The sequence below is a fragment of the Phaseolus vulgaris genome, chromosome 7 (genome assembly GCF_000499845.2).
Source record: "Phaseolus vulgaris cultivar G19833 chromosome 7, P. vulgaris v2.0, whole genome shotgun sequence".
NCBI classification, from domain to species: Eukaryota; Viridiplantae; Streptophyta; class Magnoliopsida; order Fabales; family Fabaceae; genus Phaseolus; species Phaseolus vulgaris.
In genome coordinates, this window is record NC_023753.2 from 30905244 (window position 1) to 30926819 (window position 21576).

Genomic DNA, 21576 nt, shown 5'->3' on the forward strand with positions numbered 1-21576 from the left:
TTTGTATTTATAAAATATAAAATAATTTTATAATTGATAGTGTGGAGTTATTTTTAGAATTATTTATGACTAATAATAATAATAATATTATTTGACTTTTATATGCACTGAAACAACTATTTCGGATGAAGAATCATTTTCATACCTTTTATTTTATTTTATTTTATAAAAACAAAGAAAGTAGTTTTTAAAAGGAAAATAATAGAAAACAAAATCATTCACCTTTTATTTGTTATGTATCTTAGTTTTCTCATCTTAAAACACTTTGTTGTTCAATATTCTTAATTCTCATACTTAACATCTTTAATATGTTACATCCTCTTATTTATCTATATCTAATCAGAATTTCATCATCATTCAATAATGCTTCCTAATAGCGACAAGTATGCTCAAACCAAGAATCCATTTCAGAACAAGTGACCAATCTTATGACATGGTGGAATTATTTTGTTCCTCATCAACACTAGTTTGAAAATATTCTCTTAGAAATCAGTTTTTTTTCTTTTCCCTTTTAAATAAATATAAGATGATTTTAAATGGAAAGAAATCAAACAAGTTATATAATTTGTTTCTTTAATCTTCGTTTGAATGAGAATGAGAGAAGAAAGGAAAGAAAATAAGAAAAAAACCTGAAAATGTTGTTTATATGTATAAAATTATATACATACTTAAAATTAAAAAAATAAAATAATATTTTTATTTCATAAATAACTTTATGATGAAATATAGTTATAAAAGTTCTTCAAAATAATTCAAAACCATCATTCATTTCAACAAGGTAAAAATTAACTAAACTCATCTCAACATTTACTTTGGTAACCATATCACCCTTTGACATGTTACAACCATTCCTAATCTCATTCTTTCAATAGATGAAATTCTTAAAAGGAAATGAGACCTTTAACATATCAAGTTAATTATTAGCTCATGTAATTAATTTAATTAATATATAAATATTTAGTAAATATTTAAAATAATTTTTTTACATGCTTCTTGGTAATAATACTATTGATATAATAATGTATAGCAATAGTTTAAATTAAGAAATAAAAAAATTTAAATTTATAAAAATAGATAAAATTAATTTTAACTAATACTTGTTAATTATTTTTAAAAAAAAAATCAAAATAAAAAAGCACATTCAATTGAAAAAAAAATACTATTTTTTTTATCTAAAATACACAAATATCATTTACATAATAACACTTATATAATTATGTCATTTTTATAAATTTATCAAACACTCACAATCCAACAAACCAACTTAATAACTCAAAACTTATAAATATTTTTTTTTTCAGTTAAGCTAATTTATCTATTACCAACTAGTTTCTGTCAACTATATTCTTAGGTTAAATACATGCAAAAAATTAACAAAAAGACACTGTATATTTAATTACCCTTGGCATCATGTTGTTTGAAGTGAAATAAATCTTAAACTAAAACCTCCTTACCATTAATATTTCCTTTCACTTTTAACCTTGTTTCCCAATCTATCTTAAAAGCTAAGTACAGACTTCAGTAATTGTAAAACAATATTGCATAAAGAAAGAAAAATGAAATAAATTTGAATGGTTAACATTCATAGTCATCAAAAACAACAAATAACAGAGTAGTTTGTGAAATAAAAAACACCCACACACAGTAAATATTTTTCTTTTAAGAGGGTTAAGTATACAAGCTAACTTAAACTATATAACAGTGTTTTTTAAGCATAACATAACTGTTGTATGTGTAGATGGGAGAAATATGAGAAATAAAAGGTGATAATTTTTTTTTTGATTCTCATGTATGCATTCAATAAATCTTGTATATAGTTTACTACTCATATTGTGTCCTTTAATCTTTATTTTCTTTTAATTTAACAGGCTCATGAGTAATTTAAATACTTTCAGAATAATTTATTCATTAAATTTTTAGAACCAAATAGCATAATTTTCTTTCCTTTTTGTTTCAACCATCTCTCTCGTTTGGTTGTGAAATGGTGAAAGGAAAATCAGAGTGGAATCTTGCAATTTTTAAATTATTGTTAACAGACGAGTTTTTAGGTCTTGCACTAAAACTAACTATTTTTATTAATAAAAGAGTATCGAAATATATATAAACAAAGTAATTGATTTCATAAAAACAATAAATTATTTGTGTCCCAGTATTATGATTCTTTTTCCTATATTTTTTGAAACTAAATAAACAGTGACTCCTGCAATGAAGCTTAACAAAGAAAAAACAAAATTTTGCTATGTCTTGAGAAACTTTTGACGTATTTGACTCTGTTTAGTTGCGAACAGCAGCATCTTTTATTTTCTCTCTCTGGTCCATCACGTGAGCTACTTTTTGAAGAGAGAGACAGAGAGAGAGAGGGAGAGAAAAGACACGCAGTTCCAGAGAGGGACCCTGTTGCAGAGAAGAAAGAGCCAAATCAACCAGGTTCCCTCAACCTCAACTATCTCTCTTGCAATAAATAATAATATCTTTCTCGGTGGTGTGGTAGCAACATTGTAAATGAAATTGTAATTGCAAGTGAGAGAGAAGGCAAAAGCGGGAACAGAGAAAAACACAGTCCTTTGTTTCTCTTTGCAGTTCCTTCCTCCGTTGCACTCTTCCCTTGCAGGGGTTGTTTCCCCCTTCTGCTTCAGAGAAAAAGAGAGAGAATAGATTTCAATTTCATCATCTCTTGTATATAAATAGTGAACTTAGTTACTTAGCGTGCGAGAAATGCAGCAGCACCTGATGCAGATGCAGCCCATCATGGCAGCCTACTACCCCAACAACGTCACCACTGATCACATTCAACAGGTCCTTTCCTTTCACTCTTCCATTTCCATTCTCCCTCTCTTTTCCTTCTTCTCCTTTTCTTTTCTTTTCTTTTTCTCAAGCTTCTTTCCACTTTCCCTTCACCTGTCTCTGCTCAGGGAACCTTTTCTTTTGTGTCTCTGAGCCTGTGGGTCTTACTGTGCCACTTTTAGTACTACCCCTTGCTTACTCTGTTTCTCATTATGCCTTCTTCTCTTTATTCTTTGTCACTTTCTGCTAACATCTCTGTGAGACTATCTTAACGTAATCCCCGTCTTTGTCACTTCACCTTCACCACTTTGCTTGATTCCCTCTGTTTTTATCATTTATTAAGCTTGTCTACACTCATTCTTGGGCCCCTTCTCTTTGCCTTTCATTTTAATTACTTTTCTCGACACAGTAATTGTATGTTTACACTGTTCTGGTGGCACCCCACTTTTATACCTGCTGTGTTCTTTGCCCCGTTCATGGAATATAGTGCTGAGCATGACGCTAATAGATTCTCTCATGTGTTCCTTCTGCGGTTTTGTAGATTGGTACATGCATTTGTTTGGCTTCTCTGTTTTGGTTTAGCACCTCCATGGTGATCTGTGTGTGACAATTTTGAACGGCCGGAAAATGATTACATTTATAATTTCAGTTGACAGAAGTAAAATTCACTAATGTGATATGGTATACACAACAATTGTTGTACAATGCATTTTAGAAAATACACCCTAAAATTCTCTGCATATTTTCTGAAGTTTACTATGATTAACATGAATCATATTGTGTGTTTTAAGGGAGAACAGATCAAAAAGGACTTTTTCTCTTTGTTGTTTTCCCCCCACCACCTCACATTTACTAGGCAATTTTTCCCTTGTTTTTTTTTATATTATCATCTCTCTCAAATAACAAGTTTTTGTCTCTTTTCAAGCAGTATCTGGACGAGAATAAGTCTCTGATTCTGAAGATTGTTGAAAGCCAGAATTCTGGCAAGCTGAGCGAGTGTGCTGAGTAAGAATTTGTTTAAATTGCATCATTTGAAAATTTTGATTCTCACATCTTAATTTCTTGGCAAGCATGCATCCTTCTGGTTTGGTGTCATATAATAACTTCAAGGAATAGAAACTTGAACAAGTTCTTACATCAATCCCTTTAGTGAATTTCTAACTTAGTTTTCTGGTTACTTGTTCCACTTGCAATAGCCTAGCTCCTCATAGATTAGCTTTGGGTATTAGCGCGATTAAATAGTTCATGCTAATAATGATTTATCTCAAGATTAATTTTCAAGAACTTAAAAACCTCCTACTTTCTCCTCCTAGTTTTTTGTGTGATATTTTACTTGCAGTTACAGTAGTTGTTGTTCTAAGCTACCTAACCAGTCAATATGACGACAAAAGCTATGGTGTTTGAAATTTTGAATCTATATGGAGTCTGCATTGACTACCTATCTTTTTGCAGGCTTTTTCTAAGATACGGGGTACCCCACAATACTTGAAAAAAATTGGACACCAATAGTTTAATACAATTATGAATTGAATTTGCAAACATGATAAGTTGATGCAAAAGAGTTGTCACTTTCTGTACATATATTTTACATCCCGCAAGGTCAATCTTTCGGAGAAAGGTTGTAACCTTTTGGGCAACTGCATCATTCGTTGTTTTTTTGTCATTGCAGCTGGAAGGGAACACAGGATACTCCAAGTAGATTAAACATTTTTCTTGGGGAAGGGTGGGGGTATGAAAAAGTTGCTTCAAAAAATCACATTTCTCCATGTTTGCCTTGTGATAGAAACCCGAAACAATTATTAGATTTTGCCTTTAACGTCATGGCATGGCATGGAATTCTAGTTCCTTTCCTGCTCCTTTTGCTGTGGTCCTAAATCATCATAACCTTTTGTCTTTATTTCAGGAACCAATCCAGGCTGCAGAGAAATCTCATGTACCTTGCTGCAATAGCTGATTCTCAGCCCCAACCACCTCCTATGCCTGGTCAGGTACACAATTATTTTTCAGAATATTTGATTAGCATAAGAAATCACTTTGAAAGCCTCAACATGAGACATGCTGGATACATTTTATGTGCAAAATATGGTAATGATCCAATATCATACATGACCTTCAGTTAACTTCATGTTCTTTTGGATGTCATTGCAGTATCCTCCTAGTGGAATTATGCAGCAGGGAGCACACTACATGCAGGCTCAACAAGCTCAGCAGATGTCACAACAACAGCTAATGGCTTCACGCTCCTCCCTTTTGTATGCTCAACAACCCTTCTCAGGGCTTCAACAGCAGCAAGGCTTGCACAGCCAACTTGGCATGAGCTCCAGTGGAAGCCAAGGCTTTCACATGTTGGAAAGTGAAGGCACAACTGTAGGGGGCAATGCAACTATAGGTTCTGGAGGGTTCCCTGATTTTGTACGCATTGGCAGCAGTGGCAAGCAAGATATTGGAAGCTCTGGTGAAGGCAGAGGAGGAAGCTCTAGTGGCCACTCTGGTGATGGTGGTGAGACCCTTTACCTGAAATCTGCAGCTGATGGAAACTAAACTAGCCAGGGAGAATGCTGAAGTTTTCTTGGCTTTTAGTGGTTTATTTAGTTAGGAGAATTAGGCAGTGGACATTAAGTAGGGGAAGAAGAAAAGGAAAAACTTGCTGCACTTGCTGCTAAGATATGTTGTTTGTTTATCTTGTGCTGAAGGCAAACAATCTTATCACTGCCTTAAAGTTTCTGCAGTAGTACTAGTAATGCATGCTTTATTTTCTTGTGTAAAGCTTTAATTATAAATGTCAAGGTCACAATATGGCCACTTGTTATCCAGACGGTTATGTGGCGAACCATGACAGATGTAATTTTGCCAACTTCATGGACTTTGAAGGGTCGAAGTTAAGTCACAACCTAAACCCATCATATATGCAACATGCTGTTGTGGTTCATGGTTAGTCTCACTGCCTACCAAGTACATATTTTTTTTATAATTTATAAAGTTAAAAAAACAATCAAAAGAAAATGAGTAATTATTATTTTATAATTAAGTTAAAAAATGTGATTATAAGTCGTGAAATACTGTGTAAGACATTGTTTAAAGATCCATTTTAATATTTATAATAGAGAATAAGAAAGTGATTATTATATATATTAATTTAATTGTTTTGTCTATAAAAAAATAGTTATTAAATTCATTAGTTAGAGGAGGCCACGCAGAAATGGATAAATGTATAAAGTTGAATATTATTGTGAAGATTATGGTGGTGTTAAGAAGTGACAAGTGGCAGTTGGAGTGTTTGAGCATAGGTATAAACATTTGAAAGAGAAGGGAAGGGAGTGAGAAGAAATTTCGTTAAAAAGCGAAGAGGAAGAGACACATAGTTGATTAGGAACCACGAGTTGGCGCGAAAGCAAAGGGAAGAAGAAGAAGGTGCCGAAGTTGAAGGGCGAGGCGAAGAATGTCTTCTCATGGATCCACACCCTCACCCTCACCTACATTCACTTCCACTTCTCTCTCCTTTCATTTTCCCTTCCCTCTCACTTTCACCTTCATCTTTTCTCACTTTCTTAACGCATTTCATTCAAATCGCACTGCCAGATCCCTTACTGTTATCCTTCTCTTTATGAACCACCTACTCCTCCACGCCTCCCACACCTTCCAATCGACACTGCGATAATGGTATGCTTCTAATGCAAACACTTCTCTCGCCATTTTCATTTTTCTTCTTTTTCACGTAATGCGGCTTTTCTTTCTGTTTAGTTAGTCGCCTGCACAATCAATACAGGCCTCAGGCGTTGACCTGTTTTATGTTTATAAAATAATACTATACTTGCGTACCTTATATGCGTTGGAATTGAAAATACTTACGTAACTGATGGAATGGAACTATGGACTAGATGCTTCAGAAGGTATTATGGATCATCAAACTTTGAAGTAAAGTGTTTCTATGCAATTCATACCTGTTTTATATCGTGATCCTCCTCCATGATCAGTGCACATTGGGATTTTGGATTAGTATGGGAAAAAGGATTGGACTCACTGGTAAAATCCGTAGTACAAAACTGGTATACAGTTTCTTAGGTGTTTTTTTTAGTGTTGTTTTCTTATAAGAACTGGGAGATGTTGCATTCAGATGGAGTTGGGCTACGTAGGCAGCACTGTCAGAGATATGATGCCAAATTATGAAACAAAAGTGATCAATCATGGAATGCACGCAGACAAATCTCACTTGGTTTGTTCTGTGTATGGATTGGACATGTTATCCAGATGTGTTAGAGAAGGGGATAATTTTTAACCTTTTATTTTTCTTTTTAGCAATGGGTAGAAGAAATTTTGATTTAGTTGGCATATCAAGTTTCAAATTAATATTGTGACTCGTGATTGTTTATTCTAAACATGAACTTCCACTTCTGAAAAGCATCGACTTAGACTTGTAGAATCTGATTTCTTGTAAAGCAATTTTTCGAGATTCAGAAAGAATTTCAAAATAGCTCCCAATCTATGTATAGAAACGAAACGGGTGTATTAGGAAAAAAATGATATCTTTTCATCCAGCAGCTAACTCTGATTAAACTGACTGACTTTTGTAAATGTGGTATCCACTTGGTTGTTAGGCTACTGTTTGTGAAAATTATGGTAAAACATTCTGATTTATTTTATTTGGCTGTTAGTATTACAGACTCTGTGTAACTGTTAGAAAGAAACTTGTGTTATTGGTAGACATATTTTAGTTCAGTTTGGAATTTATAGATATTTCTAGGCACACGTTATGAGAGAAATGTATATACAGTTCTTGTTAGTTTTTTTGCGGACAAGATAGTTGTAATAAAAAATTATTCCATATCTCCATCTGCAGGGGACTCCCGTGAATATTATTGTGGGTTCTCATGTCTGGATTGAAGACCCAGAGGTATCTTGGATTGATGGGCAGGTATTAAAAATCAATGGAAAGGATGCTGAAATTGAAACTACCAATGGAAAAAAGGTTTGTAGACTGTCAGAGTGCCATTTACCGGGTTCTGTTTTTTATAGTATTAGATTTTTTGCCTTTATATGCATTATATTTTGAGAAGAGGATCGGTAGGTTTATTGTTAATTTGGGTCATTGATACGTGGCTCCCTGTCTTGATAAATTAGGCTTTCATTCTAAAATCAATTCATACTGTGTAGGATAGCCAAACTTTGACATTGGCTTATTGTATGGCAATAATTAAATGAAAGCCTTTAGGGGAGGGTTTGACCTCATTTTTTTTCCTGTGTATTAATTTTCCAAAAATATATTAATTTGCCGCCTCTCTTCAATTTAGTAATTTTCACATGAGGTCCCCATTTTATTTACTTTAGTTTTGACCCTGGTATCCCTTGTGATCATCCTATATATAATTATATACAGCACCTGATGATCAACTTAAAAAAGATAAAGCACTGCTAGTCAGCTGTATCTTAGCTTCAAGTAGATCACAAAATGAGTAAAAAAGGGTAAAGAAAAAATAAAAAAGTAACAAGAGATCCATAAACAAGCCTTATTTCTTTCATTGAACTTAATTTTCCAGCTTGGGATTCAAGTCATTATTGTGATCCATCAAAAGTTGTGTTAATTAATGTTTATCATGTTGAAAATCCACCGTCAAAGTCATTGGAGTCCTGATAAATTTATTGCCATCAGTTTCTTTACTGTATTCCTGCTTTATTTTTACTGATTGAACTCTGTAGTAAAAAAATAATTATTATTTGTTGACTTCTAAAGGCATTTTACTTCATTGATGAAACACTCGCTCTTTCTCATGCTTCTATTGCTAACTGATAATCTGCAAATTTTACTGTGACTTATTTGGCCAAAGATTACATCTGAATTATTACTTGTACTTCTATTTTGCCTATTTCAAGGTTAATGCAAATTTATCAAAAATATATCCTAAGGATATGGAAGCTCCCCCTGGTGGAGTGGACGATATGACTAAACTGTCCTATTTGCATGAGCCTGGAGTCCTGCAGAACTTAAAGGCTAGATATGAATTGAATGAAATATACGTAAGGATTTCTTCCCTTTAATGTGATGAGATGACATACAGTGAAGTTTACAAGTGAAAATATTGTTTTGGCAGACTTATACTGGAAATATTCTGATTGCAATAAATCCATTCCAAAGACTACCTCATATTTATGGTGCACATATGATGCAACAATACAAGGGAGCACCATTTGGAGAATTAAGTCCTCATGTATTTGCCGTTGCTGATGTTGCATATAGGTAATCTTAAATTTTTTCTAAAGATTAAAGCTTCATTTCTATAATTGAAGCAAATATTAAATTGATGCTTTTATTAATAACAGGGCGATGATTATTGAAGGAAAGAGTAATTCAATTCTAGTCAGTGGGGAAAGTGGAGCTGGTAAAACTGAAACTACAAAAATGCTTATGCAGTACCTTGCTTTCTTAGGTGGTAGGGCTGGTACTGAAGGACGAACAGTTGAACAACAAGTTCTTGAAGTATGATTCAATTAATAACTCTCATTTTTTAAAATCTAACAGAATTCCCATTCTCATGCTCCCTCCCCCTCCCGAATAACTTTTGTTTTTCTTATCTTCTATTATGAACTCATTCAAGATTTCCATATTGACTGATTTGAGTGCAGTCAAATCCAGTTCTGGAAGCATTTGGGAATGCTAAAACTGTTAGGAATAACAATTCTAGGTGAGTCTCTCTATAGTGTGGTAAATAAAGAATTTTGTGGGTTTTATTCTCTATGACTTCTGGTATATAAATTATCTTTTTTATCAATCTTTTTGACATGTGGGCCATGAAGGATTCCTTGTGCTTCATTCGTTCTGCTTCTCTGAAATTATAGATTAACTGTGCCTCCATTTTTTTCTCATTTCATTACCTTTAGTATCACGTCATATTGCCAAAGGATTATAATTTTAAGATGCGAAGTTAGAATGATGCCTTAATCAATTTTTTGTTCAGAAAATGATTTATTTTTTGCTAATATAACCTGCTCATGATACTGAATGTGCAAGCTATTACCAAAGAGTTGGTTTCAAATTCTCCTAGTGTTAATGGTGCAGTCGTTTTGGTAAATTTGTTGAGATCCAATTTGATAAAAGTGGAAGAATATCAGGAGCAGCCATCCGAACATATCTTCTAGAGAGATCTCGTGTTTGCCAAATTAATGATCCTGAAAGGAACTACCATTGCTTTTATCTTCTTTGTGCTGCACCAAACGAGGTGGCTTTCTGTCTATCATCTACTCACTGTTGATTCTTTTAATTATGTAAAGTCATTGGAAATTCTGCTAACAGGAAATTGAGAAATACAAATTAGGAAATCCTAGATCATTTCACTACCTTAACCAGTCAAAATGCTATGAACTGGCTGACATAAGTGATGCTCGTGAATATCTTGCCACTCGGAGAGCTATGGATATTGTTGGAATAAGTCAAAAAGATCAGGTATTTCTTTAAGAATAACGAATGTAGCTTCTTTCTTGCTAGAATATAGAATGATTGTTTTCCACCTCTCTGCTTTGTCCTTTTGTCTTGTTCTCAGGAAGCCATTTTCAGAGTTGTTGCTTCAATTCTTCATATTGGTAATATTGAATTCACCAAAGGAAAAGATGTTGACTCATCGGTTCCAAAAGATGACAAAGCCAAATTCCACCTGAAAACAACTGCTGAGCTTCTCATGTACGGACACTGTTGTATCATTACTTGTGTTTTTATGGTTTATAGTTTCTTTAAGATGACTGTCAATATTGGATCAGGTGTGATGCCAATGCCTTGGAAGATGCATTATGTAAGCGTGTCATGATCACCCCTGAAGAAGTTATAAAAAGGAGCCTTGACCCCCAAAGTGCAGCAGTGAGTAGAGATGGATTGGCAAAAACAATTTATTCTCGGCTATTTGACTGGTAAGATACTGAAAATGGAAATACAGTCATTTTTAAGACCTTTGTAGAGTCTAATTAGTGAGACATACTGAATATAAGGATACATGGTTCTGGTTTTGATTCCTGGGTCATTTATGTTTTTGCTAACAGGCTGGTGGACAAGATTAATAATTCAATCGGACAAGACCCCAAATCTAAGTCTTTGATTGGGGTCCTAGATATCTATGGTTTTGAAAGTTTTAAAGCTAACAGGTAATATATAGTTTTGAAGAATAAACATATCGATCCATTAGTATGTCCAAGTGCATTACTGAAGATATTGAAAGCAACTACCTCTACTTGTTCTCAAGTTTCAATCTTTTGTAACTTATTTTCAGTTTATCATGCTCTGCAGTTTCGAGCAATTTTGCATTAATTTCACAAATGAGAAGTTGCAGCAACATTTTAATCAGGCAAACTCTAAGAACAAATTATGCACTTCAAGTTCGTTCACTATTTCTGTATCTAATATGACTATGATGATGGCTTTCAGCACGTGTTTAAAATGGAACAAGAAGAATATACGAAGGAGCAGATCAATTGGAGCTACATTGAATTTGTTGACAACCAAGATGTTTTGGACCTTATTGAGAAGGTTTTCTTTCTATCCTTATTTCCCACTTTCTTCCGGACATTGAGTATATTAACTCATTTTTAGATGGAAGCCCTCTATTTAATTGTTCATATCATTAATGAAACTGAAAGGTAGTGTTTTTATATGCTTAATGATGATATATACAATGCTGCCTTTTTTAACTATCTAATATAGGTTCTTCCCACAGTCTATTTAGTGAGACTATACCTTTCCTATTAATAATGAATACTCGATTGATCCAAGTTGGAAAAGGTTGACAAAAATCACAGAACAGCTACATACATGTAGAAAGTAAGAGAAGCAGGAGTACAGGAACGTGTGATGAAAATAAAATTGGTTTACGAGTTTCTTTCTTGCTTCTTTGGAACTGAGCTGCGAGATCTTTGTTATATAAATTTACCTTTAAGGAATTTCTATTTCTGAGTAGTCGTCCACCAAGTTATTACTTTGAGCCCATTTTACATCCTAATTCAATCCCTAGTTAGGCTTTTCCTGCCTTTTGTTCTTATTCTATTCTTTTACATTGATTTTGCTTTTGCAGAAACCTGGAGGAATCATTGCTCTCCTCGATGAAGCTTGGTAAAATATTGTTTTTTCCTCTTGTGAACTTCTTCTTTTTCATAGTTTGCTTGATGATCTTAATTTTTAACCTTTAGTTCATAAAAGTAGACATGATCCAGTTTTTGTCTGGTTTCTTAAAATCCATAGCTCCTTGGTAAATAACATAACCTATCTCCATCATTCTTTCCTTGACCTTCTGCCTTTGTCTTTCAGCATGTTCCCAAAATCAACTCATGAAACATTTGCAAACAAGCTTTATCAAACATTTAAGAATCACAAGCGATTTATTAAGCCAAAATTGTCTCGAACAGATTTCACAATCGCTCATTATGCTGGGGAGGTATGACTAATCTCAACATTTGCTGCTGCCAAAATGAGACATCATGGTTTTTTCAAATTTACCCTCACAAATTTGCAGGTACTATACCAATCTGAACAATTCTTAGACAAAAACAAGGATTATGTGGTTCCAGAACATCAAGATTTATTGAGTGCTTCCAAATGTTCTTTTGTATCTGGCCTTTTTCCACCACTCCCAGAAGAGTCATCAAAATCTTCCAAATTTTCTTCAATTGGTTCTCGTTTTAAGGTATCATTCCTTTCCAAGTCTTGATTGTAAACTTTAGGATTTCACCTAAAAATTCAAATAATGAATATGTGAACAAGCTCCCCTCACTACCTACAAAAATTGAATTGCCTTCTTATTATCAAGAAGCTAACAAAATTCTGAATGGTGCAGCTACAACTACAAAGCCTAATGGAGACATTAAATTCTACAGAACCCCATTACATTAGATGTGTGAAACCAAACAACCTCCTGAAGCCTGCAATTTTTGAGAATGTCAATATTATGCAACAACTTCGCTGTGGTGTGAGTATACTTCTATGTATTTCCTTTATTTCATTTTTTAGAAGATGGTTTATGCAAAAGTATATTCATAATTCCTTAAAGTCTTTACCCCTTCTTCTGCAATTTGTAACTCTTGCCCTTATAGGGTGTTTTGGAGGCAATCAGAATCAGTTGTGCTGGCTACCCTACTCGCCGTGCGTTCTTTGAATTTATAAACAGATTTGGCCTCCTTGCCCCAGAGGCCATGGAAGCAAAGTAAGCATTCTTTTAGTTTATCTTATATGCCTGGGAGTAAAAGTTTGGCTTTGAATGTTAAAATATTTTGTACCAAACTTGGCCATGGTGCTAATGTCAAGTTTTTCACCTATGGGTAGCTGTGATGAAAAAACTGGTTGCCAAAAGATTCTGGAAAAGATGGGGCTTAAAGGATATCAGGTAACTTAATATATTGCACCAGAATAATTATTGTTCGTGTTCTTGTTGAGTTGTTCATACCTCTGCTGTAAATCCCTTTAGGCCCTGGGAACAACTATAACCCTTGCACATTTCAGCATTACTTTGTAACAGCTCTTTCAGACTTAACTATCTAATATCAACTGGGGGCTTGTATGGTCTCATAACTTGCGTATACGTATAATATGTATGCGCGGCTCATATTTTCACTGGTTGGCTTCAAATGTTGTAGATTGGAAAAACAAAGGTATTCTTGAGAGCAGGTCAGATGGCTGAATTAGATGCTCAGAGAGCTCAAGTACTTAGTAATGCAGCAAAAGTTATCCAACGGCGTGTGCGAACCCATCAAGCTCGCAAACATTATCTTGCATTGCGTAAGAAGACCATATACGTGCAGTCTAGGTGGAGAGGTAAATTGTTTCAATAGTGAAATAACCTGATTAATTTGTTAGTATAAATGCAGTCATGTTCATAGTATGACTTCCCTAACTAGCATAATGTATCTTAGATCTGTAGGAAACCTTATTACTTGATGTTATTCTTAAGATATATGATATATTATCTATAGGAAGACTTGCATGTAAACTCTATGAGCATTTGAGAAGGGAAGCTGCTGCTGTGAAAATACAGAAGAATATACGCAGATATGAAGCTAGGAAAGCCTATAAAGAACTTCATCTGTCCGTACTAACACTGCAACGAGCTATAAGGGCCACTGCTGCTCGCAAGGAATTCAGATTTAGGAAGCAGACTAAAGCTGCCATCCTCATTCAGGTTTGGTCAAGTACTAAATGATTTGGATCATCCTCTAGGGCAATCAGTGTTCAATAATTTTCTCTCTCAAAAATTGTAGGCTTGGTGGCGGTGTCACAGAGCTGCCTTATATTATAAGAGGCTAAAGAAAGGTGCAATAGTCACACAGTGCAGATGGAGGGGACGCATATCCAGGAGAGAACTTAGGAAACTGAAAATGGTATAGTTTTATGTCTACCATGATTCTTATAGATTAAGTAGATCCTTCAAATATATATATGACTAAAGATGTAACATGTTCATCCTACATAACTTGTGGCTCAAAAGGAAAAGGACACTATTTGTCATCAGATCAATTTGTTTAATTGTAAAGTTGAGTTTTAAATCATAGAAGTAAATACAAACAATATTTATATTTTTTATTTATCATAATCATTGTCACCCTTTTGAAGAGAAAAACAACATAAGAACAAAAAAATCTCTTGTGATCTACCAAGATTGAAAATTGGCTCTAACTTTTTACTTGTGATTATAGAAGACATAAAATTGTCCCCTTTTTATTTTGATTTCATAAACCACTATGTTTGAGATCTCACCTCGACTGTAGATAAAGACATTTTATAGTATATAAGTAGGTGCAAACCTCACCTTATAAGCCGATTTTATAAGGTTGAGTTAGGTTTAAAGTCCACTTCTTAATATGATATTAGAGTCTATCCTAGCGAAAGTTTGTTGGACTTATCAGATCACCCGTTATCGGGCCACTATTGAACCATCCATAATATATAGTCTCACGCACGAGTTAGCAGGCCTCGGCATGAGGGAGATGTATTTGAGATCCCACACTAGAGATAAGAACATTTCATAGTATATAAGTGAGTGAAAATCTCACCTTATAAGCCAATTTAATAAAGTTGAGTTAGACTTAAAGTCCACTTCTTAATAAATCTGAATTGAGAGTTGTGTGATATTTTTGTTTCTTTCCTTTTTAGTGATATGGAGGATTAAATCTAAGACTAACCCTACCTTGATCCAACTGATTAAGTTGCTTGTACTTGACTAATTTGTAATATAAGTAGCATAAACCTCACTTTTTCAATATTGTTTTCTGGTTTCATTATATCTTTATATTTTCTTCTCTCTAAGTTGACATTTGTTTCCATTTGCTATAGGCGGCAAAAGAAACTGGTGCCCTACAAGAAGCAAAGGATAAACTTGAAAAACGAGTGGAGGAACTAACTTGGCGTCTTCAACTAGAAAAGGGTTTAAAGGTAAGATACATGTTCTGTGGATAGATAGAATTTGGAAGGATTTTTTGTTCCAATGATCTCTTGTACAAATAAGAAATAGAAAACTGTTAAAAGGAAAAAAATTGCAAGTTACTGAGTACCCTTAGAACTGGTAAGGCATCAAGTAAGCCATGTTGAATCATGTGCAGACCAATTTGGAAGAATCCAAAGCTCAGGAGATAGCAAAATTGCAGAATTCATTGCAGGAGATGCAGAGCAAATTTGAAGAAACTAATGCTCTGCTCATCAAAGAGCGAGAGAATGTAAAGAAAGTTGTCGAAGAAGCACCTCCTGTCGTTCAAGAAACACAGGTTATTGTTGAAGATACACAGAAAATTGAGACATTGACAGCAGAAATTGAGAGCCTAAAGGTAAGAAAGCTCAGTCATAGGAGATCAAATCTCCTATTAGGTAAACCTTATTTCAAGGATGCATCACTTTCTATACAAAATGCTTCATTTAAAGTTTAAAGCTTTTATTTCTAACATTACTTTTTTCAGTGATATATAGGTTATATCATTCTTAGAATGGTACATTAATTTTTTAGCCTTTTTTTCTTCATTGGTTAGTTGGTAAAGGAAAAAAAAAACATCAGATCTGGAGTTTGGTATATCTGATTGAGAACCATGAATTTTCATTCTCTTGAAATTAGCAATATTATCAAATTTATTCATTATTAAAGAAAAATATAGTTAATGGTAGTTGATAGAGATGTTCTTCCCACACAAAATGTCCTTTGATGTGTGCACATTGAACTAAACTTACGTCAATTATGAATGATTGTGAAGAATGAGGGTGGCAAGGAGCTTCCATACCATGTTTAAATGTACTAAATGTCAAGGATGATTGTACTAAAACTTACGAGTACATTTCATGTTATGGAGCTTCCATACCAAGTCTAAATGTCAAGAACAAATCATTTAAAAAATTAAGAGGTTAGGTGGAGGCACTTGGCAATAGATTATATCTCTACTGTAATAACTTGTATTAGAATTATATATTTTGATTGGATGGATTTATAAGAGTGCAAAAATGATGTAACTGAAATGTTTATGTTTCTGAATGTCTTTGGATAAGTTTATTAAAAACTGATGATGGAGCATAATTTTCTCCTAAGCTTTTGGGTGATATACCAATGTTTTTGTAGCAGCATATAGTGGTTATCTCATCTTAAGTGATTTGTCTTGGTTTTAACTTCACACAGACTTCACTTGAGTCAGAGAAACAGAAAGCTGATGACTATGAAAGAAAATACAATGAAGCCCAAGTTTGTAGTGAAGAAGGAGGTAAAAAAGTAGAAGACATGGAGAAGAAGGGTCGTCTGCTTCAAGAATCATTGACTAGGTAACATAAATGATGAATAATCTAATGTAATTGTTTTCCAGAAATAATCAATGATGTCTTTCAAAGGAGAACCTTGCCTCACTGTTAAGGTTGTTAGCTGTGACCAAGATCACTAGTACAAATCTTGGATAGAGTCTCTGCTTATGGGGTAAGGCTGTGTACATTTACTATCCCAGACCCTACTAGGTGGTGGGAGCCTTGTCCATTGGGTCACCCTTTAATCAGTGATGATCTGCCTTGAAAATATGGGATGACCTGTCTAAACTTGTGTGCCAAAATTCTTTGTTTTAGACACTTTCTTTCATGTGAAATGTTCCACAATATCATTGGCTAGCTGTTCAAAAAGTTATCTTTCTTTTATCTTTCCTTGATATCTCTGAATAATTTATATCTAATTTCAAAATTTCATCATATCATGCCTACTCTTAATTAACTGAAATCTCATAATTCTATTATTAGGCTAGAAGAGAAGATTACTAATTTAGAATCAGAGAATCAGGTACTACGTCAACAAGCTGTGTCCATGACACCTAACAAGTTCTTTTCAGGACGTTCAAGATCAATCATCCAGGTAATCCCCCAATAATGAATATTATATGCATGGAAACAATAATAAGCTGGACATTGATTTAAAGGAGTTTCTTGTCTGTCTATATAGAGAACTGAAAGTGGTCATATTGTACCAGAAGCAAAGACACCTGTGGTAAATACATCAATTATAAATTTGTTATTTCTTTTGGGTATGTCTATATGGATTTGACTTTTTCTTGGCCACCTAATAGTCTAATCAGGAAATGCATAGCACATCAATGCACCGGAGGGAACCCTCTGACGGTTTGGATGATAAGCCACAAAAGTCACTAAATGAGAAACAACAGGAGAATCAAGAGTTACTCATCAGATGTATTGCACAACATCTAGGCTTTGCTGGGAACAGATCAATTGCTGCTTGTATCATATACAAATGCCTCTTGCACTGGCGATCATTTGAAGTTGAGCGTACTAGTGTTTTTGATCGTATCATCCAAACTATTGGCCATGCAATTGAGGTGTGAAAAATGCAACTTCCACATGCTAGTGCCCTCTTTTTCTTGTTCCTCTTAGGTTAACACTTTCAAGGTGCTGATATATTTCATTCGAATTTCAGACCCAGGATAATAATGATGTCTTGGCTTATTGGTTATCCAATGCCTCTACACTTCTCTTGTTACTCCAGCGTACACTGAAGGCTAGTGGTGCTGCTGGAATGGCTCCGCAACGCCGTCGTTCTTCATCAGCAACCTTGTTTGGGAGGATGACTCAAGTAAGCATTGCTTCTGATTCAACGAACTACTTTCCAATGCAAAACTTTTATCCTTCAGGTAAGCATAGTTCCCTCTTTCCAGAGTTTCCGTGGAACTCCAGCTGGAGTAAATCTTTCCCTAGTCAACGGCAGCGCAAGCAGAGGAGTAGATACACTAAGACAAGTTGAAGCCAAGTACCCTGCTCTGCTATTCAAACAGCAGCTTACAGCATATGTGGAAAAGATATATGGAATGATTCGTGATAATTTGAAGAAAGAAATTTCTCCCTTGCTCGGATTATGCATCCAGGTATGACAAATTATTCTTTAATCTGTAGATTCTACAAACTGGTCTATAATGCAGGCTTTAAAATGATAAAAAAAAATTCCAATTTATACATTTCACATTTCCTTGGAATATCATTCATGTAAAAAATCACTTTTGGTATGTGACGAGATAGGCACCAAGAACATCCAGAGCAAGCCTTGTTAAGGGATCATCACGTTCTGTTGCAAACACTGAAGCCCAGCGCGCCTTGATTGCTCACTGGCAGGGGATAGTGAAGAGCCTAGGAATCTTTCTCAATACTCTGAAAGCTAATCATGTTAGTATAATCACTTTTGGAAGCATTCTTTCTGTGTTTTTGCCTCATAGCAATATGTGCCAATAATACTTCTTGCACTTTACATATATTTTTGGTACCCTTAAATATAGTGTAATAAAATCATGTATACCTCTTTGAATTTAATAAATTTACATGACCTCCCTTATTGTTTGCTCAAGTTACATATATTTTCTTTGTTTTTTATTTTAAGTAAAGGGAGATTTATATGAATAATTAAATATGAACAGGTTCTTATAAATTATTTAGCAAAAAGGTTGGTCTTCATAATTTGGTCTCAGACACGTCTGCATAATATATTCTTCTAACATTATTTTATTTGCCTTTCTTTGGCTAGTTGTTATATTTTCATTTATTTAGTGTTGTAATTTCTCCAACTTCGGCTTAATTTTGGCAGGTTCCTCCCTTTTTAGTTCGTAAGGTGTTCACGCAAATTTTTTCTTTCATCAATGTACAATTATTCAACAGGTTGGTTTGTTCTGCATTTCTAACATCCCGTTTTAAGGGATATCTTCTGTTATGTAAATCGGAATTCTCATTTTAATCATCTCACTTTTTTTGGTTAGTCTTCTTTTACGACGGGAGTGCTGCTCATTTAGCAATGGAGAATATGTCAAAGCTGGTCTGGCTGAATTGGAGCATTGGTGTTATAAGGCAACAGATGAGGTGCATTAACTTTGCACTGCTGTTCTCTTCAGTTCTTTGAACTACATGTACTAACATCTTCCACCCTCCAAAAAAAAAATTCAGTATGCAGGTTCTGCCTGGGATGAGCTCAAACATATTAGACAAGCTATTGGATTTCTGGTATCGGTCTATTTTTAGCTACCTACCATCTGGCTCTCTTTTTTGCAAAATGTCATAGGATAAATATGATGAACTGATTTTTCCTTTGTTTTAGGTCATTCATCAGAAACCAAAGAAAACATTGGATGAAATAAGCCATGACCTGTGCCCAGTAAGTAGAAAAATATTTATCATTGAAAGTTCACTTTATGGCATAGTTACCATTATCGGTGCCTGTGTACAGGTCCTTAGTATACAGCAACTATATCGGATAAGCACCATGTACTGGGATGACAAATATGGAACGCATAGTGTGTCCTCTGATGTAAGTTTTTACAGAAAAGTTTTGCTTAAACTCTTTAAAATCATCCCTGTTAGAAAGCAGTACGATAATTTCAAATTCAAGATGAACAGAAAAACCATGCTGAGCTTTGCGGTATTAATGTTTTCATCTAGGTCATATCCAACATGAGAGTATTGATGACTGAAGATTCAAATAATGCAGTTAGTAATTCTTTCCTGTTGGATGATGATTCAAGGTCAGTCAGATATCATTAGTTCGTGTGATAATTGTTGAGCTTTTCCTATTTTTAATATTCTTGCAAAATATCACTCACTTTTTATTGGCGTAAATTCTTACTGATTAGTTTAACCATGATGCACGACAAACTAAATACAGAAAAATATAGAAGTGAGTTAAGCTTGTGACAGTCCTGAAGCTTTCAATTTTTGATCCCTGACTTTAATTCTTCTCAAATCTCAAATTTGTGACCCCTGACTTTACCAGAATAACACGCACACGCTTATACGGAATATAGACAATTTTTCCATGTTACTATAAAAGCTACTAAGCTTATAATCACTTGCATTCAACTGAACCCTAAAAGCTACCAAGCTTATAATAGGATTTTTTTAAGGCAAGAATGTCATGTTTTAGTGAATTTACTGGTGCTTACAAACAATTTGGACGAGGGAGCTTCTGAAAAATTATAGTTGTGTACGCTGATTTTTTATGTGAAGTTTAAAATTGAATTTACATTTATTTTATATTCTACTCTTGTTTTTGTTGAAAAGTTTATCCAAATTGACTTGAATACTAGTTTGAGAAGCCTGTATTCTTAATATACCCTTTTAAAAATATGTATCGTGACAATGTATCATTAACCATATGAAACCATGTATTTTGTGCAGCATTCCGTTTTCTGTTGATGACATATCGAAATCAATGGAACAGATAGATATTGCAGATATAGAGCCCCCTCCTCTAATTCGTGAAAACTCTGGCTTTAGCTTTTTGTTGCCGCGCCCAGATTGAGAGCTTTTGGTGAGATTTTGATCCACCGGTATTCTTACCCACCTCTATGGAGTTACCAAGTCACATCAGTTAGATGCTATCATGGTTGTGCTTGAACTGTTGACTTTGGTTGTCAGAACAAGTCATTGTATTAAATCTCAGGGATGGATGACAAAATAGATTATCACGTCGTGCAAGTGGATTTTTGGGCTGAGTAAAATGAATAATACTGTAATAGCCTTTTTCGATGAAGTTTTCCTCTTCATTTTTTTATCAATGTTTTTACTTCTGAGCACTTTGTTTTGCTTGGAATAAGATTTTGTATCTAGAAAGAAGTATAGGAATTTTACCTAATTATGGTAGTGAATGAAGTCCATGACCATGGCTTAGAATATGTGGCAGCAAAAGTTCATTTTTTATTTGGACATGTTCCGTCGTACATTCATTGCTTTCGGTTTGCTATTTTATCCTATCACGACAAGTTCTCGAATAATAAATCCACCTCCGACGGTTTATTTACTAATTACTATCTCACCTTTTCATGGAACGGGATCTCTTATAATCGCCAAAATATATGCTAAATTTGTAAACAAAACATCTGTTGGATTTTTACGAGGACAAATGCCAGTCTCAACCACGTGTTTGATCAACATTTACTATTTGTTGCATTCTTGCAAGGGAAAATACAGATGAGATTCGGCACAATAAGTTATGATCAAATTATACAAGAAATAAAAAATATTACCTTCAATTAAAAAATTATATTTATGTGACTCTTCTTTTTTATATTATATTCATTTATTTATCCTCAGTGTGAGACTCAAACTTGTTTCGGGAATCAAAGAAAGTTAACCAATGAATTGATTGATTGTTGTTAGATTCTTAGGTAAATAAGAGTAAGGAATTAACTTGGCTTGTGGAACATCAAAAACTAAATATATAATTATATGTATGTGCAAGAGGTGCAGGTTAGTATTCAAGTTCAATTCAATCTCAAATGTTGTATATCCTTTCTATATAAGTTTTAATTAAGGACTAATTAACTATATCT

General features: G+C 34.1%; 2 protein-coding genes across 4 annotated transcripts; both read left to right on the top strand.

Moving 5' to 3' along the window:
- Positions 1 to 2292: 2292 nt before the first annotated feature.
- On the top strand, positions 2293 to 5597 carry LOC137829935 (GRF1-interacting factor 1-like). Of its 3 annotated transcripts, none has more exons than XM_068636967.1 (4): positions 2293 to 2796; positions 3713 to 3789; positions 4688 to 4772; positions 4933 to 5597. In XM_068636967.1, the coding sequence occupies exons 1-4, from the start codon at positions 2716 to 2718 to the stop codon at positions 5323 to 5325; spliced, it is 636 nt and encodes a 211-aa protein (XP_068493068.1). In that variant the 5' UTR covers positions 2293 to 2715; the 3' UTR covers positions 5326 to 5597. The 3 variants fall into 3 exon arrangements, with proteins under 3 accessions (XP_068493068.1, XP_068493067.1, XP_068493069.1); XM_068636966.1 differs by lacking the exon at positions 2293 to 2796 and adding an exon at positions 3141 to 3329; XM_068636968.1 differs by lacking the exon at positions 2293 to 2796 and adding an exon at positions 3442 to 3465.
- Positions 5598 to 6148: 551 nt separating this feature from the next.
- LOC137829937 (myosin-11-like) lies at positions 6149 to 21022 on the top strand. Its single transcript, XM_068636970.1, has 38 exons — positions 6149 to 6444; positions 7622 to 7750; positions 8653 to 8796; positions 8871 to 9016; positions 9100 to 9256; positions 9403 to 9461; positions 9836 to 9995; positions 10070 to 10219; positions 10317 to 10453; positions 10531 to 10677; positions 10807 to 10908; positions 11051 to 11108; positions 11189 to 11290; positions 11832 to 11869; positions 12065 to 12191; positions 12270 to 12440; positions 12591 to 12722; positions 12847 to 12956; positions 13076 to 13136; positions 13387 to 13564; positions 13723 to 13928; positions 14008 to 14127; positions 15080 to 15178; positions 15346 to 15567; positions 16401 to 16540; positions 17000 to 17111; positions 17199 to 17243; positions 17323 to 17589; positions 17688 to 17843; positions 17926 to 18132; positions 18284 to 18427; positions 18843 to 18913; positions 19012 to 19111; positions 19196 to 19252; positions 19347 to 19403; positions 19476 to 19556; positions 19688 to 19770; positions 20423 to 21022. Exons 1-38 carry the CDS (start codon positions 6442 to 6444, stop codon positions 20544 to 20546), a joined length of 4602 nt encoding a protein of 1533 aa, XP_068493071.1. The 5' UTR covers positions 6149 to 6441; the 3' UTR covers positions 20547 to 21022.
- The last annotated feature ends 554 nt before the right edge of the window (positions 21023 to 21576 follow it).

Coding starts and splice junctions, on each gene's coding strand:
- LOC137829935 (XM_068636966.1), top strand. CDS start 3,201: ATGTTTACACTGTTCTGGTGGCACCCCACTTTTATACCTGCTGTGTTC. Junction 3,790..4,687: donor AAGCTGAGCGAGTGTGCTGA/GTAAGAATTTGT, acceptor TCTTTATTTCAG/GAACCAATCCAGGCTGCAGA. Junction 4,773..4,932: donor CACCTCCTATGCCTGGTCAG/GTACACAATTAT, acceptor ATGTCATTGCAG/TATCCTCCTAGTGGAATTAT.
- LOC137829937 (XM_068636970.1), top strand. Junction 11,291..11,831: donor TTTTGGACCTTATTGAGAAG/GTTTTCTTTCTA, acceptor TTGCTTTTGCAG/AAACCTGGAGGAATCATTGC. Junction 19,557..19,687: donor CGCATAGTGTGTCCTCTGAT/GTAAGTTTTTAC, acceptor GTTTTCATCTAG/GTCATATCCAACATGAGAGT.